This window comes from Ilyonectria robusta (genome assembly GCF_021365365.1).
Source record: "Ilyonectria robusta strain PMI_751 chromosome Unknown BGZ61scaffold_29, whole genome shotgun sequence".
Classification (NCBI taxonomy): Eukaryota; Fungi; Ascomycota; class Sordariomycetes; order Hypocreales; family Nectriaceae; genus Ilyonectria; species Ilyonectria robusta.
In genome coordinates, this window is record NW_025764463.1 from 123038 (window position 1) to 138442 (window position 15405).

At 48.8% G+C, this 15405-nt stretch overlaps 7 protein-coding genes across 7 annotated transcripts; 4 read left to right on the forward strand and 3 right to left on the reverse strand.

Moving 5' to 3' along the window:
* Positions 1-269: 269 nt before the first annotated feature.
* Positions 270-1253, forward strand: BGZ61DRAFT_498679 (beta-lactamase-like protein; the record flags this gene model as incomplete). The annotated part of the gene is made up of 1 exon (XM_046251303.1): positions 270-1253. The coding sequence occupies one exon, from the start codon at positions 270-272 to the stop codon at positions 1251-1253; it is 984 nt and encodes a 327-aa protein (XP_046097455.1).
* A 673-nt stretch (positions 1254-1926) lies between these two features.
* BGZ61DRAFT_366041 (NAD binding domain of 6-phosphogluconate dehydrogenase-domain-containing protein) lies at positions 1927-2961 on the forward strand (the record flags this gene model as incomplete). The annotated part of the gene is made up of 2 exons (XM_046241650.1): positions 1927-2142; positions 2203-2961. 2 exons carry the CDS (start codon positions 1927-1929, stop codon positions 2959-2961), a joined length of 975 nt encoding a protein of 324 aa, XP_046097456.1.
* Positions 2962-3124: 163 nt separating this feature from the next.
* BGZ61DRAFT_498681 (uncharacterized protein) lies at positions 3125-5233 on the reverse strand (the record flags this gene model as incomplete). The annotated part of the gene is made up of 2 exons (XM_046251304.1): positions 3125-5041; positions 5120-5233. The coding sequence occupies 2 exons, from the start codon at positions 5231-5233 to the stop codon at positions 3125-3127; spliced, it is 2031 nt and encodes a 676-aa protein (XP_046097457.1).
* Positions 5234-5706: 473 nt separating this feature from the next.
* Positions 5707-6998, reverse strand: BGZ61DRAFT_366180 (aminotransferase; the record flags this gene model as incomplete). Its single annotated transcript, XM_046241662.1, has 3 exons — positions 5707-5892; positions 5949-6695; positions 6789-6998. 3 exons carry the CDS (start codon positions 6996-6998, stop codon positions 5707-5709), a joined length of 1143 nt encoding a protein of 380 aa, XP_046097458.1.
* Positions 6999-8015: 1017 nt separating this feature from the next.
* BGZ61DRAFT_592955 (uncharacterized protein) lies at positions 8016-9209 on the reverse strand (the record flags this gene model as incomplete). Its single annotated transcript, XM_046256764.1, has 3 exons — positions 8016-8066; positions 8126-8210; positions 8320-9209. The coding sequence occupies 3 exons, from the start codon at positions 9207-9209 to the stop codon at positions 8016-8018; spliced, it is 1026 nt and encodes a 341-aa protein (XP_046097459.1).
* A 1573-nt stretch (positions 9210-10782) lies between these two features.
* Positions 10783-12893, forward strand: BGZ61DRAFT_498684 (uncharacterized protein; the record flags this gene model as incomplete). The annotated part of the gene is made up of 8 exons (XM_046251305.1): positions 10783-10825; positions 10894-10961; positions 11028-11812; positions 11871-12194; positions 12255-12349; positions 12407-12428; positions 12488-12531; positions 12856-12893. 8 exons carry the CDS (start codon positions 10783-10785, stop codon positions 12891-12893), a joined length of 1419 nt encoding a protein of 472 aa, XP_046097460.1.
* A 662-nt stretch (positions 12894-13555) lies between these two features.
* On the forward strand, positions 13556-15305 carry BGZ61DRAFT_366072 (general substrate transporter; the record flags this gene model as incomplete). Its single annotated transcript, XM_046241652.1, has 5 exons — positions 13556-13988; positions 14031-14134; positions 14183-14271; positions 14322-14724; positions 14781-15305. The coding sequence occupies 5 exons, from the start codon at positions 13556-13558 to the stop codon at positions 15303-15305; spliced, it is 1554 nt and encodes a 517-aa protein (XP_046097461.1).
* Between the last annotated feature and the right edge of the window lie 100 nt (positions 15306-15405).

The following is a 15405-nucleotide window of genomic DNA, read 5'->3' on the forward strand; positions in this document are numbered from 1 at the left end:
CCCCAAATAGTGTCTCCAATGCCCAGACGTGCATACCGGTCAACAGTCCATGACTGTAATATGCATGATTCGTCATCTGAGATCTATTGTTCAAATCAGCAATCAAATCGGCTGCTTCCGTGGGGAAGGCGACATTGTATATCCCCAGCAAAGTGAAAATACATCCACGTCGCTAGGTGTTATTGTATTTTATTTCACCTCACCTGTGACCAAAACACTTTCTCAATAGCAACCTGCGCAATATTCATTATTTCGGATCTCAATACACTATGCATGCTACAGGTTCCGTCTCTGTCCACGCACTCTCAGCTGGTTACCTGACTTTGCCGGAACGATTCTTCGTCACTCCAATCGACGACCCTTCGGCTCGAAAGACAGTACCCTCACTCTCCTTTTTGATTCAGCACACAAACCTCGAGACCCAAAAGACAACGCGAATAGTCTTCGACCTTGGCATCCGGCGACAGCTCGACCGCTATCCGAAGCCCATTTACAAGCATGCAATGACACGCCAGCCGCTCTCCGGCGAGCCCGACACTCTGGAGTCACTCGCATCTGGTGGGCTTACGCCCGACGATGTCGATATGGTTATTTTCAGTCACCTTCACTGGGACCATGTCGGCACGCCGTCGGACTATCCTAAATCAACTTACATTGTTGGCCCAGGCGCCCTTGATCTGATCGATGGTGGGAAGCAGAGCGGCGTCGGGAGTCACAACCATTTTGAAATAGGAATGCTAGATCTAAAGAGAAGCATTGAGCTCCCCCCGACTGGTCTACCAAGCACACCGCCACCTTATGAGGATGCCAATTGCCTTGCGCCTCAGACTCAGAAGCTCGTTCACTTTTTCGCCAAGCCGTGGCACCGAAAGGGCCATTTTGAGGCAGCAATGGACATATTCAACGACGGGAGTGTATATATAGTCTCTGCTCCCGGCCATCTTGACGGACATATTAATCTTCTCTGCCGCCTTGATAACGAGAGGCATGTCTACCTTGCTGGCGATGCGAGTCATGATAAACGGATTTTTACTGGCGAGAAGGGCATTGCGACGTGGATCGACGACGCGTACCCTGGTGCGATCTGTTGCATCCATAAGGATAAAATCCAGGCGGAAAAGACAATTTCTGCCATTCGGGAAACCGTTGAGAACCCAGGCGATTTGGTCAATGTCGAGGTTATCTTTGCTCATGATGGCGTGTGGGCGACAGAAGCGAGAAAGCGAGGCAGGTATTTCCCTGGTCGCCTTTAGCTGTAGAGCGTGTAGATATTTTACGACCCTTACCTGCCTCTGAGGTAGATTATATAACGTCCAATAAACGCTTCTCGCTTATTCATGCCCATATTGCTCAGAGAAGAGAGACAATGAAAGCTATCTCATTGAAACTATTCTTTTCGACGAGGGGTCCGTCGTCATGCCGAAGTAAACGATACAATTATGGAGTGGTTTTTTTTTGGCGCCTGACGTTCAAGTGTCTGATGTCGATAGTGCCGTAAAAACACTGTCAACTCGCGCAGTCTAGTCTCTCCACAGTTTCTCCTTAAAGAAAATGAGAACCAATACATTAGGCTGTTCGTGACTTTTTCGCCGTTAACGGTGGAAAATGGAGATGCTAAGCTGCGAGAATTGACAGAGTTTTTACGGTAATAACACTGTATTATTACTCCAACAATCTTCAACCCAATAATTTCCCCTGTCAGCTTTATGCCCACGACCCCACTAATTGTTTCCCCAACTCATCACGGCCCGTTACAGAACAGCAAGACGTTGACGTTAAATCTGCTTGAATTAATTGTGTGCCGCATGAAACGCATAGACTGCCTTTCGTACATCATTCACGAATTCTCCATCGTGGTCCGCCGGTTTCATTTGTGCTCTTGTAGCTTAAACTTTTGCTACCCGAACCAATTCGCACAAGTCCATCATGGCCGATCAGAAAAGCTCACCCGCCAAGTCATATGGCTTTATCGGGCTTGGTGTTATGGGATGTGGGATGGCAAAGAATTTAGGAGCCAAGATACCGGAAGATTCGACGTTATATGTTTGCGAGGTCGTCGCTGAACGCCGGGATCAATGGGTGGCTGAAACACCCGGCGACATACAAGTCGTGACGAGCCCACGGGAAATCTCCGACAATTGTGTAAGCTTTTTGCTATAATTTTGCTGCACTTCGAAGACACCGACTCATATCGCATTTTAGGACATCATTATAACAATGCTTCCCAGAGGAGAGCACGTTCGGGAAGTATTTACGAACCGTAATACTGGACTTCTCTCTCTGCAATCTTCACCGAAAGCGGGTGGTAAGATCTTCATTGATTGCTCAACTATCGACGTCAAGACATCACAAGAAATTGGAGACGCTGTCAAGGAGTCTGGGCTTGGAGTCTTCGCCGACGCCCCAGTCTCAGGAGGTGTGGGAGGTGCCAATGCTGGAACACTGACCTTCATGGTTGGTAGCAGTCCAGAGGTGTTTGAACTAGTCAAGTCAACCATTGTGCATATGGGCAAGCCCGAGAGCATCTTCCATTGTGGCGGAGCCGGTGCGGGCCTGGCCACTAAACTGATCAACAACTATCTGTCGGCTGTCAACATGATTGGAGTCTGCGAAGGGATGAACATGGGACGGTTATACGGGCTCAACCCTAGTGTTCTGGCTGGAGTCATCAACGTCTCGACAGGCATGTCGCGCAACAGCCGAGAGCAAAACCCTGTCAAGGGAATATCTTCCATTGCATCTTCTGCCAATGATTTCGAGGGAGGATTCACGACCGAGTTATGCCGAGGTGTCCTCGATATGTCCTTGGAGCTGGGTGAACAGTTGAACGCAGGTAGTGTTCTGGGTCCTGTGGTTCAGACCTTTTTCAAAAAAGCTGTTCAGAGTGAAAAGTGCCAAGGGAAGGATTTTAGAAGCATATATCGACTGTTCTCGGAGGATAATGGTTCCGAGCTTCCTTAGGCCGGAGAGGAGGAGACTATTTGGCGTCACATTGATAGGATAAAAATATTTCGGACATATCCTGCCTCTGCCTCCCGAACCTGGACTAGACGGTCTTGTTTAAGTGCATTATGTGATCCACTGTAAAGATCGGGGTGAAGAATTGTTATCTAATATGCCCCGATCAAGGGACATCAACAAAATCTATGCTCCATCCCCGTTTCGACCTCGAATATATCTCAACCGTAAACCTGTCTTCGGTTTTCTCAACATCTACAGGTTCAGGCGTGTTCTCATCTTCCAGGTCTATCATGCGGACCTTGATCACGCCCCAGTTCTGGCCCGCTCCCCGCCGACTGTATTCCTCGTCGATATACGCTAATAGCCGTGTCGCATGTCGAACATTCCAGATGCCTTCCCTCTCTCGCGGAAACTTATTCAACCAGTCAACTATCCAAGCCTTGATCGACCCGTCATGCGTAATGTAGTATGCGTTCATCAATGCAGGTACCATGCCATGCCCGTAGGCGTTTATAGCTGCACATTGCTGTGGAGTTACACCGGCGGCCAGACGACACACCAGGAGAACTAAATGTTCTGAATTGCTCGGTTGCTGCCGTCCAGAACCTGGTAGATAGTGGGTGCCAAGTCTTAACAAGGAAATGAGATAGTGCATGAAGTTGGTTGCGGCTCGGATGGGCTGGCGGGAATCCGACAAGGTCAGTGGGCTGATTGAAAACGCGCCTCCTCCCTCGGGAGACTGTATGTCATTAAAAAAAGGTACATCCGCTTCATCCAAGCTACATCGCCATTCCTCCAGCTCCGAGATCAATTTGGCTGCTTGTTCTCGAAACCGGTCTTCTTCCTGAGGATTACTGCGCCAGTCTTCCTCTAGCTCGATCACGCGAGGCAGGATGAAGAGTAGCCGATCTGTAGGACAAGGCGACAGTAGCAATGAGTCTTGTAGTGAGTTTGGGATGTCGGGACAGGTCCTCGGCTGGACCGAATACGTGCGATCGTAAATATTGAGCAAAGCAGCAATCCGGGAAAACGATCGCAGTATTGGTTCGCCCATGACCGACCCTCTCACAAGGCGAAGGTCTCGGGAGAGTCGATTCACGGCGGCGCAGCTGTGTATGTACCAAAGCCTCATCTCGCCCCGCTGCAACTCAAAGTGTGCTAAGAACAAGGTCGTGGCCAGCCATGAGATGGCCGCATATGACCTATCAGGGCGGAATCCGAGATCCAAGAGGTTACTCGTTCGACTGACCGTGCCTAGGGCAGTCACGTAGTGATCCAGAGCATGCAGTCGAGCCTTCTTGGCCAGCACATTGTTTCCCTCGATGTGGGATATGTCCAATGCCGAAAGTGCTAGCGCGGCATGGAAAAAGGACGCGTCCAGGTATTTCACTTGGAACATATCGTCGAGCGATAGAACAGATAGCAATCCGTAAGGCGGGCCATCCCGTATATGATGGTAGTAAATAAGATCCTCGGGGAACTTGGCGCTCTCCATAATCCCTGACGGGGCCACCTGGATCAGGTCAGGCTGGGTGGTAGGCTGTGATGGTGATTGGCTTGAATGCGAGATAAGAGACGGCTGTGGGCGATGGATTGTCGTTTCTCCGTTGTGTGAGGTCTCAAGTGGTGAAAATGTGGCATCCAAGGCTCCCATGTCATCAGGGTCACTCGGGACAGAGTCATCCGGAGACTGAGGATTATCGTAGTGGCCCTGCGTTGGCGATTCATCGTCGCGGCCAATGTTGAAGAAATTGAGAGATAAGTCTGTGGCATGAGTTTCTTCGCCGGCACCAGATTGAGACTCATGTACGCCCTCCTTCGTTCCGTGCCCGTTATGCTCTAGTCCAGCAGACATCTCCGTCAATGACTCTGCCGCTACATATACGCTCTGCCAATGAGTCAAATGATGGACCTGCGTCATATCCACGGGTGCAGTCACATCATTTGGCGCAGGTGGGGATTGCTTCTTGGCATTTCGAGAATGTGAACCCGATCCATGTTTCTTGCAGAGGCGGTCCGTCTGGTCCTTGAAAACGAGACGATTTTTGTATCCGCCGCACTGGATTTTGAACCGAGTACACTGTCGTAGGGATGTGAATGTGAGCAAGAGCTGGACGTGGAGGAAACGACAAGGAAGAAAGTGGCATCATGTTCTCACGTTTTGACAGCTGGGCTTGCCCTCGTCGCATTTCAATCTTCGCGCACGGCAGGTGACACATCCATTACGATCCCGGGAGACAACATGGCGCTTGCGGGTTGGTGGATTAACCATTTGGCATACGTTGATGAATGGTGGCGGGTGAGGCCAATTCCGATGAGGGCGGATATTCCAGTAAATCGTGACAGGACAGTCAAGGGGACGGGTTTAATTTATGGAGCCGGCTTGCTTTTGTACCAGGCGGTAACCGGACATGCTAAATCACCCGACAGCCGACCGATAACAGCTAGACTGCGTGATAGTGCACCAGCACAAATTGGGCCAGTGGTGACGAAACACCTCCCACCATAAGATACAGCTAATATCAATGACACTGCGCTATGCAACGCGGTGTAATCCACTACGTGAATTTTTAAGGAAGCTTCCCTTGAAGCAATGTAAAAATCCACGATGTCCCAGATCGCTGTTAGCATCTCAGTTGGGCAGGCTTCCTTTCACACTACCAATTCATAAGTTCCAATAGCCTTGTTTCTCAGCGCAGAGCTTTCCCGTATTTTTCTGACCATAAAATTCATTCATTCCTGCATCTACTGGCCGGGTAACACGTAACCCCACTCGTGCTCTGTCCGACCGTAGATAATATCCTCCAACCAAGACTTGATCGCTGACGAGTATTTAGACAGAGGAGTTTTCTGGTTGTCATCCGTGACCGTCATCGGGAAGTGTATATCCTCATTGCCGTACCGAATCATAGAAACAGGGCTAATGAACATCTTGTTGTGCGCATGGGTTAGTCCATATGTTGACGCAGTGTATCGGGGATGCTTACCGCTGTACCAGAAACGAAAGACTCGATAAGTCTTCCCTCATGATGCGCTTTGAGAATCTCGTCCATGGAAAATGGGCGCTCAGTGACCTTGAGCGGAGTTAGGCCAGCCGAAGCTGTGCCCTCTATAAGCCTCTCCCGAGCTATTTCCAACACACTACGTCTTGTGATGCCTTCCAAGATGACGCCGGTGTCCAGCGAGCTAGTAACCAGCTCAATCGTGCCATCATCAAGCCGCCAGACAACAAAGAAGTTGCTTGCTCCAGCCTCCGTCACCAGCTTCTCCTCTCCAAATAGCCACAACGTTTGGCTGCAACCCTGCTCTTTGGCTTTGGCATGTGCCACCATAGCTGGGCCGTAGCTGGCACCAACTTTGGCAGTGCCAAAACCACCGGGCCACGCTCGAATGTACTCGGAGTCGCTTGCGACGAGCTTGATGCCTGGTGACGATCGGGATGATTGCGGGAACAGCGCGGCGAATAGGAAGAACAGCGCTTCGGGCGGTTTCTGGATGCCCAGCGCAGATCCGCTACCAATCATGGCAGGTCGAACGTAAAGATTGGAACCTGGCTCGGGCAGCCAACGACGACACTCGATAGCGAGGTACGCGATGAGGATTTCTAGTAAGCGCTCTGGGTTAAACGAGGGCAGACAAACTCGCGCATTGGATTTGATAAGACGCTCGCAGTTCAAACGGGGTCGGAAAAGCCTGATCTTGTTGTCGTAGCCGCGGTAGACCTTCATGCCCTCCTAGACGAACGTACAAGGTCTAGTCAGCAACATACTACAGATAGATGCAGAAGGTCATGCCGGTGCCAGCTGGATGGCAGTACCTGGACTTACAAAAGACTCTGTTGCGTAATGCAAGACGCTGGCAGTCGGCTCTAGAGATATTTTCCCGTATGGCATCATTTCCGGTGCTGCCCATCCCTCCTCTTGATCCCACTTACACAACACCATATGCGCTGTCGTGAGTTTCTGGGTCATCCTGCCAGGGTGCTGCAACCCTGGGACAGGTTGCTGCTCAGCCTCTGGAACGAGCGTGTACGTCATTTTCTCCACGTTGAAATCTCCATATTCCGCCCGCTTGGCAGTGGAGGAAACGTCTTGGGGTGAGGTAGCGCTGGGACTCATGGTGAGCTTGAGAGCGTATCTGCAAGTTAGGTATCTCTGGTAACTTTGTGGGAAACCAACACCAATGGGTTATCGCACTTGAAATTCAAACAATAATCAACCTCTTGTGAAAGGATAATCTGCGGCATAAAGGTAACTACTAATACATGAGATGATACCAACAACGGTTCTAGTTTGGGTAATTGTTTCTCGGTGGACCTCAGTGGAGTGTGACCATATCAACCTACCCAAATTGGGTAATCTTGAACGAGCCACCTGAGTATTGCCAGATACAGTAACGGTATACGACTAACGCTAAAACATCGTCGTCGCCCCGTTCCACTTTCGACACCAAGACTTATCCAAATCATTGCCACAAACTGTGTCCCTCTTCTCCGCTTTCCTGGCGTGACTCGTGGGACTGATTGTCTCACCATGCCTCAATGTACAAAGTATCCACTTCATGACACGATAAGAGATACGGTGGATGCAATATACAAAAAATGCTCAACGTCGTTCCGGGCGACGTGAATCTAAAATGTCGAGTGCTCGATCTAAATGGGGTTTGTTAGCCGAGTGGCCTGCCTTGCTTGGCTTGGGCATTCGCGAGCATGTGATACCATGGCGCGCCTCACATTTCTTTCAGGATCTATTCAGATGCGCCGAGATAGGTAATTCGGTTATTAAAGCCAATGTCAAGACAAGAAAGAGGTGAATAGGAGCTACCCGAGAAGGGCTATGGAAGAATGCACATGTAGTTCCAATGCGACATAGAGCAAATTCTCGTATCCAGCGAGTACCCGTCACCAACACAATTCAGAAGGAGTTGAGGATGGAGAAATATCTCATTTATTCCCTCGCACTCCCTAAGCTTGAGAGTTTGAAGACTCCACAACAGTTTTTTATTCACCCTGCACTACCACCTTAAGAGAAGGCAAGACTACCCAAACACATAGCTCATTTTTGGAAGAAGCTATCAATTCTCTCTAGACACATAATTGCGTGGTTCTATGACAATTTGTTAGAGAAGGTGGATTGTGGTGTGGGAAAGATGATAAGCCACTTACGCTCATGGTTTCGTTGGTGAGTCCACCAATGTGAGGCAGAAGAGTGACGCAGTCGTATGAGAGTAGCTTTGGGTTGACTTGGGGTCTTTGAGGTTATGTTAGCTAATCTAGTCGTGTTGAACTCGTATATGGCATCCGCCGTATTGCACACCCCAGGCCGTGATTTATGTGCTAGACCGAACAGGGATACATACTCGTTGTAGTGGACATCCAACCCCACGCCGCCGACCTTCCCGTTCTCGATTGCGTAACACAGAGCTCCCTCGTCGATGCACTTACCCCGGGCAATATTCACAATGCGAACGCCAGGCTTCATTCTTTCGAGCAGTTCCTTATCGACAAGGTGATGTGTCGAGGGAGTGTATGAACAGGACAGGACAACGCAGTCAACCGTTGCGACCAAGGAGTTGATATCGTCATGCAAGGTCAAAATTGGAAGGCTGCCTCCGCATTGGTGCTCATTCTTACTCACATCTATGAGATGCTGCAAGCTAGGCCGTTTGACACAATGTACTCTCATACCTAGGGCGGCAGCCAGTCGGGCGACTGCCTGTCCTATTGAGCCCATGCCAATGATCGCGACGCTCTTGCCATGCGGATCTACTGCGTGTTTGGCCGAATCTCTCAGTGCTGGAAGGAAATCTCCGTTGCGCAGCATTCTTTCGTACCGACTAACTTGGCGGAATGCAGCAATAATGAGATATATCCCGATAGTGGCCGTCGCCTGGGTTCCTCCCGTTGTGTTAAAAAAGCGTATCCCACGTGCATCGAGTCCGAGAATATCCTCCTCGTCGTAGCCATGGCCAAAGTTCACAATGGCCTCGAGGCTGGATGGAAGGAATGGGAGCGCTGCCTTTGTCCATCCTTGTCCCACTTTTGCGGCTCCTGCTGGAATGTTCAACCCGAGTCTAACGATGGCAACGATATCGCTGCATGGTCCGTTTTGTAGGCCTTCGTGAAAGCTGTGAGTGGTTGGAAAGTCGTAAAGTAAAACGTCGTATCGTGACGAGAAGGAGGCCCACAGGTCTTCGGGAATTAGACCGATTGGTGACCCGATTACCAATATCTTGGGCAATGAAGTCATGTTGAAGTGCCAAGATTGGTAAGGAAAGCCGATATTATGCAAAATCCTATTTGGAGTGCGTTGTCATTTGCTGCAGTGTTTGGTCTCTTGGATAAGAAGAGCCGCACTGATGAGGTTGGTAAAAAAGTCGCTTTAATTCATGTGGAGGCTATATGAGATTACGTAGCAGCAACACTCATCTATTTCTTACCACAAGGGTCGTTTTTTCATGACCAATTAATTTTAGTCAACTACAAGTCTATAGATGTGGATGGGCCTCGGCGCTCACTGTTGGGCTAGTCAAACGCGGAGGCATCCTCGTAAAATATTTCCTGTTTTGGCAACTACCAAACTCGGCATTCATTTTGGACGCCGCTTAACTTAACCCTCATAACCAGTTCAGTTCAAGATCTTTGCACGCTAAACTCACTTGTCTCTTGTATCACCAATGTTGCTATAGACACACAACTTACTGTAGTTTGAGACGATCCCTGTCCCAAGTACATGGGCAACTACAGATTGCGCCTCATTTTACAGCGCTATCATCTTACTAATTTTCTCTACGTCACAGCAAGAAAGCAGACCTTTCTTCCCACTTTTTGTAATCTTTCCCGTAAATATCAAGACCCACATAGACCGCAAAAGGCCACGGGTTCGGGAAATGCGCCTTCTTCTTTGGCCTAGAAGCTCAAAGACCTCGTCCTGGCCCTCATCTGATCCGAGGATCTTTCACTTATCAAGCCGTAAATTACACATCAATTCAGCTTAATTTTACCTTCTGAGACTCGACGGAGCATGCAGTATATCTGCTCCCATAGACCCCTAGCATTAGTAAGTCCTCGAGAGGCGCTTATTGCATGAACCTTGGAGTGTTGCCTAGTTATTTCATGTAGTGGTTGGCTACCAACTCCACCTGGACATGTGGCACTCCCAACTCTGATAATTCTTTTTATCTTTGCGGTTTGCGTGTGCTGTTGGAGATTGAACGTTCTCTTCAGCCTGTGGGAGAAGCGACACTGCCAGCTACTTCTCTGACCGACGACTAAGGGAGATTGCGAAGTTGATTGGTAGACGACTAGGCAGCATTTTTTACGGAGGATTTGTACCAGATCATCAACCGCGCAGGCATAACGTAGGCAGTGAAAACCGGACATATTAAATAAAATACTTGATCCATATTCCAAGCTAGTCGGGCTGTTTCCCAGTCATGTTCAACGGGTGAAATTATTAATCACGGAAGAGAACACATTGATGGATTGCACTTGGTACTAAACTCATACCGTCGTAAGGAATTTCCATTTTTGGCATGATGGATCTGTTTTTCGAGTGCTGTTAACGATACGGAGTTAATTTTGCAATCGATCACACTAATTTGATGTTGGCCAACATTTTTATTGCGCAATACAGCCCCTGTGTTGGATATATTTCGCAGTATTCGAATTCATTCCTCCTCCATCTCTCACTCAACTTAAAACAACTCTGTGGATAAGTGAGGAAATCGAGAACGATGTCAACAATGGACCGCGAAAATTTCTATTCTATGTGAGAGGATCCGTCAAGTAACTGTTGAAATATGGCATAGGCTTAACAGCATATGTGCAATAGGGTTGATCACCTCGAAGATCGATTTATTGACAGTTAGTGGCGCTTCGAGCAGAGTATAGTGGCTTAAGTTCAGGCGGCTAATATCTTAACAACCCTAAAGGGCTACGCCGTGTGGTGGAAATACCGTCGGTATCTGCTGATGGAGGGAGGAGACGTGATGTTTTCAAGGTAATTCTTCATCGCTGGTGGAACTCTCAGAGTGAGCAAGTCTCTGAAATAACCCGTTCTCCTTAGGCCAGTGAGCTGATCGCCGACGAGATGCAATCGCTTGGGATCGATGTAAAGGTCAAATCGCTAGGGAAAGAACCAGGAACAGACCTTGAACTCCCTCCATTGGTTCTAGGACGATATGGCCGGGATCTGGCTAAGCCAACAGTTCTGGTCTACTGCCATTATGACGTTCAGCCTGCGGCTATTGAAGATGGGTGGAAACACGACCCCTTCCAACTCACCATAGAACAAGGTGGGAGGTTGTGTGGCAGAGGCACGTCAGACGACAAAGGGCCCTTGGTCGCCTGGCTGAACATGATTGAAGCATTCCAGAAGTGTGGAAGCGAGGTACCGGCAAACCTCATATTTTGTTTTGAAGGCATGGAGGAAAGCGGATCTGTTGGACTTCGGGCAGCATTGGAAGAAGAGGCCTCCGAGTTCTTTGCCGACGCGGATGTGGTTTGCATTACTGACAGCATCTGGGCCGGGAGCACGCAGCCCAGTATCAGTTGTGGGCTGAGGGGAGTCTTGTTTTACATCCTCACGATCACAGGGGCGAAGCAGGATGCACATAGCGGCATATTTGGTGGCCAAATTTCAGAGCCGATGACAGACATGGTAAAGGTCATGTCGACGCTTGTCGACTCAAACGGAAAATTGCTGATTCCTGGGATATACGACAACGTGGTACCGGTTACCGATGCTGAAAGAGAATTGTATCAAAACATGAAGATCTTTGAAGAGGAATTGGATGGCGGGCTTGGAGGTCGTAGCCTCCACCAAGATGTTGCAAGCAATCTAGTTTCGCGGTACGTTGTGTGCAGGTTCTCTTGTAATAGGGTTCTTCGATACTAATACGCACAATAGGAGGATGCCCGCCCTTTCAATCCACCGAATCGAGAGTACTACAGCCGGTGAGGGCGCCACCACATCCATTCCAGCCGGGTTACGTGGAAAATTCAGTATCCGGACGGTGCCTAACATGAAAGCGGCGGACATCGACAATTTGGTTCGCGAGCACATTACGGCAGAGTTCAAGCGCCTCGAGAGCAAAAACAGCATGAACCTAGTTTGCGTTCATCAGAGCGATTGGTTCTATGAAGATGTGAATCACTGGAACCATCGAGCCGGGGTAAATGCAATCGAGACTGTTTGGAAGACAAAGCCAGACTTTATATGTGAAGGCGGAAGGTACCCGCCCCTTTCATCGCTGGACCCGACAGGTTAAAAGTTGACCCATGAATCATGCAGTATCCCCATTGCCTTGCATTTCAAGGAGATCCTCAAGAAGAACGTGCTTTTGTTGCCAGTTGGAAAGCCAACGGATGGAGCACATTCCATCAACGGTATGTATTTTGTTCCAAACCTACGAATGCCATGCTGATCAGAGGTTGTGCGATTAGAAAAGCTGGACAAATTGAACTAGTGAGTCCATCTACAAGGGTCGTTATCGTGACCTCATGATAGTTAATCAAGTTTAATAGTGTGAACAGTGCTAAGGTGTATGGCACATATCTAGATGAATTATGTAGGATGCAGCGCGCTATCTACCGCGTAGATTAGATACGGATCGTGACATTCTGCTCAGGCGATGGATGAACATTTTATAATATCATTTCCCGACAAACAATACTCTTCATTTTTGTCAATACTCTTACCATAAGGTTCGGTCGTTATTTGAAACCATTCATACCCCTACAATCATGAACTTATATGCCTTTGTCTAGAATAGAGCAGCCCTTGAATTCACCGTTGGAGACAAGGCGTGTGGGGATGCTGCGTTTACACACCATCGGAATGGAACAATGATGCTTCTGCTGCCCAACACGGGCTGGGCAGCAGTTCAGGGTAGTTATTCTAAGATACCGATTATCATCTGGTAATAGCTGAACAGCTAATGAATATAAGCCACCTACGCTCTCTCTTTGATACGCAATGGAAGGGATTTGGGACTAATGCATATTGAGATAATGAGACACGAGACAGTAAACTGAGGCAACTTTCTTTGAAGAGAACCGCAGGGAAGCAACATGATTTACATTGAAATGCGGCTTTTCAGATAGCAGAGCATCGAGGATTGAGCAGCACCGCTCGCTTATAATGGATCCTAGAAAAGTACTAGCTAGTTACGGCAATGTGTCGCTTCCAGCGGGGCCTTTTCAGAAATCAATGCTCACGCAACACCTGATGCAATCGCCTAGAGTGGGCCTTTGCCAACCGACTCTCTTGTTCGCTTAAAGTGGACTCCTCGGCAAAGGCTCGAGTCATGTCACCCATTGGGATTCGCAGAGTTCAAGCCATTCCCCGTGGTCTGGAGCTAGGGGCCTATTGGTTGATTTTGCCATTTTATTCAATGCAATCCGATTTCTCTTCCAGGATGGCTTCAGTTCAACATCTCTATAAGAGCCGTGTCGTGATGTCTTACATCTGGGGGTCAATTCTCCACTTGTCCAGAATTCGAACACCTAAGTTATTCACGACACCTTCGAATCAGCCACCGAGTCCTTCGAAGCCCAATCATCATGGAGGCAACGTCCGCAACAAAGGAGGTCATGCCAGAAAACCTTGTGGCGGATGCCGAAGCTGCCATGGTTTGGGAACATTCATTGACGCCTCGTCGCGCCTTGAAGCTATATTCCAAGGCTGTTTGGTTTGGTGCTTATATCTCCCTCGCGCTCGTCATGGAGGGATTCGACACCAAAATCACAGGGTCACTCTACGCGGTGCCTGCCTTCCAGGAAGCCTTCGGTTCTCGACAACCGGATGGGTCCTATGAAATCTCCGCGGCTTGGCAAAGCGGAATAGGCGGCATATCTGGTGTTACGTCTATACTAGGAATGTTCATGGGTGGATATGTCTCCGAGAGGTTTGGGTTCCGGAAAACGATGATGACCGCTCTGGTTTCTATGCCACCTATCGTTTTAATTTTTTTCTTCGCACCGCGTCTCGAAGTCTTGGCTGTTGCCGTGTTTCTCATGGGTATGTGTTCCTGAGAACACCTCCATGTACAATTCTAATACCATGTAGCTTTTCCTCTGGGCATTTTTCAAACTGTAACCACAGTATACGTCACTGATATCTCGCCCACCGCACTTCGCCCTTACCTCACAAGCTGCTATTCGCTAACCTGGGTGAGTAAATCATAGGCTGAAATCAGAAGTCAAAGCTGACTGGTTTAGGCTCTGGGTCAACTTTTGAACGCCGTCGCCTTTCGTGGCACTCTTAGTTTGCCCAGTCCGTGGTCATACCGAGTTCCTTTCGCTCTTCAGTAAGACTTCTTCCAAGTTTAGTCATCCATATGATCTGACGGATACCCAGGTGGTTTTGGCCAATTATCATCATCGCCGGTGTATACTTTGCACCAGAGTCTCCTTGGTGGCTTGTACGCCAGAACCGCCTGGACGAGGCCGAGGCCGCTGTGGCCAGATTGACTTCTGAGGACTTGGATATCGAGATTAAAAAACTCGTCTCCTTGATGGTCTTCACCACACAGCACGAGAAAAGCATCGAGTCTGGTACGAGTTATCTCGCATGTTTCAAAGGGATGAATCTCCGCAGAACTTTCATCGTCATGGGCGTTTATATTATGCAGGTGCTGACTGGCGCACCCTTGCGGGGATTCATGACCTACTTCTTCAAGCAAGCCGGCCTACCTACCGACCAATCGTTCAACATGACTATAATTGCATTGTTGCTCTCTGTACTTGGAGTTCTTGGTGCGGTAAGTCTTCTCAGGATATCCCTTACATGGACGTACCGTTAATAACGATCCTACAGTGGGTCGTGATGACCTATGCTGGCCGAAGAACAATGTATCTCTGGGGTAACATACTGACTATAGCCCTTTTCATAGCCATAGGCGGTATGGGAGTTCATCTACGAAGTTCATCGTCTTCAGCAACGGCGTGGGGCATTGGATCTCTCCTCGCGGTGGATGGCTTTGTGGCCAATCTCTTGGTACTTCCCGTCACTTTCGTGCTGGTTTCGGAAATTCCATCTTCAATCCTTCGAAGCAAGTCAGTTGTGGTTGCACGAAATACCTACTCTGTTGTCAACATTGTCGCCGGCACAGTCACACCGTACATGCTTAACCCCACAGCTTGGAATTGGGGTGCGATGACTGGATTCGTTTGGGCTGGAGCTGGCGTTATCGGATTCACCTTCACATATTTCATGGTTCCAGAGTCCAAAGGCAGGACAACCGCAGAGATGGATATTTTGTTTGAGCGGAAAACCCATGTCTGGAAATTCAAGGAAACCAAGGTCTCCTTTTCCCACATTGAAGGAGACGGGCTACCCTAGGTCGTCAGGCAGCCCAAATTCGGTCCCTGTACCATCACTATAACTCCTCCCTACTAAACCAACCACATTCTACCACCAATCTCGTGGAAATAGGGTCAAG